Source organism: Phalaenopsis equestris, unplaced genomic scaffold (assembly GCF_001263595.1).
Source record: "Phalaenopsis equestris unplaced genomic scaffold, ASM126359v1 Scaffold000272, whole genome shotgun sequence".
Lineage (NCBI taxonomy): Eukaryota > Viridiplantae > Streptophyta > Magnoliopsida > Asparagales > Orchidaceae > Phalaenopsis > Phalaenopsis equestris.
The window spans coordinates 987,856-989,395 of NW_018164714.1; the positions used below are offsets into that span (position 1 = coordinate 987,856).

A 1,540-nucleotide genomic window follows, 5' to 3' on the forward strand; every position below is an offset into this window, starting at 1 on the left:
AATATTGATAAATAACATAACAAGCATTCAGTTATATATTGCAAAATCAGCACAAACATCAATGTCGGGGCAATGGAGATGATAGGAATGGTTTAGATGAGATCATATCAAAGACAGGCATTAAAAAGAAATATAACAGGGCATATTTATATTTAAACTCAACCTTTGAAACCGTAAAGACTGTCCTATGGAAAATTTGAGACGATAAACAAGAAAAGACCACAAAATATTGCACAGAAAGAAAAAAGATATATCAACTTAACTTATAGAAAAAGATTTAAAAAAATCAGAACGACATTTTTAGCAAACCTCTTTAAGTTTGACAGTGATGTCTTCAAGAAATCCAGCATCGGGATGAACAACAATCATCTCTCTGGAGATAATGAATATTAAAGAAATAATTTAAAATAAGCCAAAGAATAAGAAATTTGCAATCATGCCTTAATGGAGTTTTAAGAGGTTTGTTGTTCCTCTCACGGATGTTTCGGGCAAGATCAATGATGATCATCATCCTTGTAACACTTTGCTCAATGCGCTCATCTCTCTGGATGTTTATCAGAATATTTTAATTATTACCAAAAAAACAAATGCAAATTGATGAGTGGTAATTAAAGGCTTTCTGTGAATAGAGGAGGCACCTGTCCACTAGCAGAAGGGAAACTACAGTAATGAATACTTTCCTCTAATCCATTGGAAGCCTTCCGCAAGTTTCGGAAAAGAGTTTCAGTGAAAAAAGGCGTAAATGGAGCCATTGCCATACATGTTGTCAAAAGCACCTGCAAAAAGTGAGAGAATCAAAGGTAAACTGATGGAAACGTAGAATGTTCAGGAAACCTCTTTAAATAAGTATAAACTATTAGTTCAAACCACGAACTCTTAGCAAGCAATTTCATGCAAATCTTGATTAATTATTTAATAGATATGCAATTCAACTATAAACCATAAATTAATTATATCCCACCACTATCACATAAGTCATCATCTACAATATAGGAACCCATCTTACAAAGTACTAAATTAACAGTTTGTGATGCGAAATAAAACTAAGACATGCCATAATAATCACAAAATAAATATCTGCCTCATAAATAGGTAAGCAAGCTCAAAAAAGATGTGATGCCAACGGTAGGACTAAATATAAGGCAATGAATTGGAAAAACAATTAGAACCCAAAATGAAAAAAGAAAGTTCATATTTCGAACCAAATAGTATTCAAAGTGAATCATGTGATTAGCCAGCAAGTTCAAACCAATTTCATGTCAAATCCAAGTCTGATATGAATTGCTTGGAATAATGATGAGGCCATCTTGTGTGTTTGGTTCTGAGTGTTTGTCTGCCTTTTTGTTTGTATAGACAATAGACTTGAGGAAAGTAACAGGTTGTGCTAGTTGTACCTGGCTTCCAAAATCCTAAGCCTGAAATAATTGGCTTCAGAACAAGGTACTTGTACACTATCAAGATGTCATCCAATTCCCACCCTCAACATAAAGAAAAGTTCACAAGTCGCATATTTATTAGTGTTAATCTTCAAAAAATCCTA

The 1,540-nt window shown here is 33.2% G+C and overlaps 1 protein-coding gene across 1 annotated transcript in view; it reads right to left on the minus strand.

Moving 5' to 3' along the window:
* LOC110024730 (isoleucine--tRNA ligase, cytoplasmic-like) overlaps window positions 1-778 on the minus strand; it is a 99,978-nt gene extending 99,200 nt beyond the window's left edge. Inside the window, exons 1-3 of the mRNA XM_020724860.1 lie at window positions 639-778; window positions 441-544; window positions 310-373 (exon numbers count right to left, since the gene is read on the minus strand). Of these exons, the coding sequence (XP_020580519.1) occupies window positions 310-373; window positions 441-544; window positions 639-758 (288 nt within the window). The 5' untranslated portion in view covers window positions 759-778. The remainder of the gene's footprint in view (window positions 1-309; window positions 374-440; window positions 545-638) is intronic.
* Window positions 779-1,540: the final 762 nt, after the last annotated feature.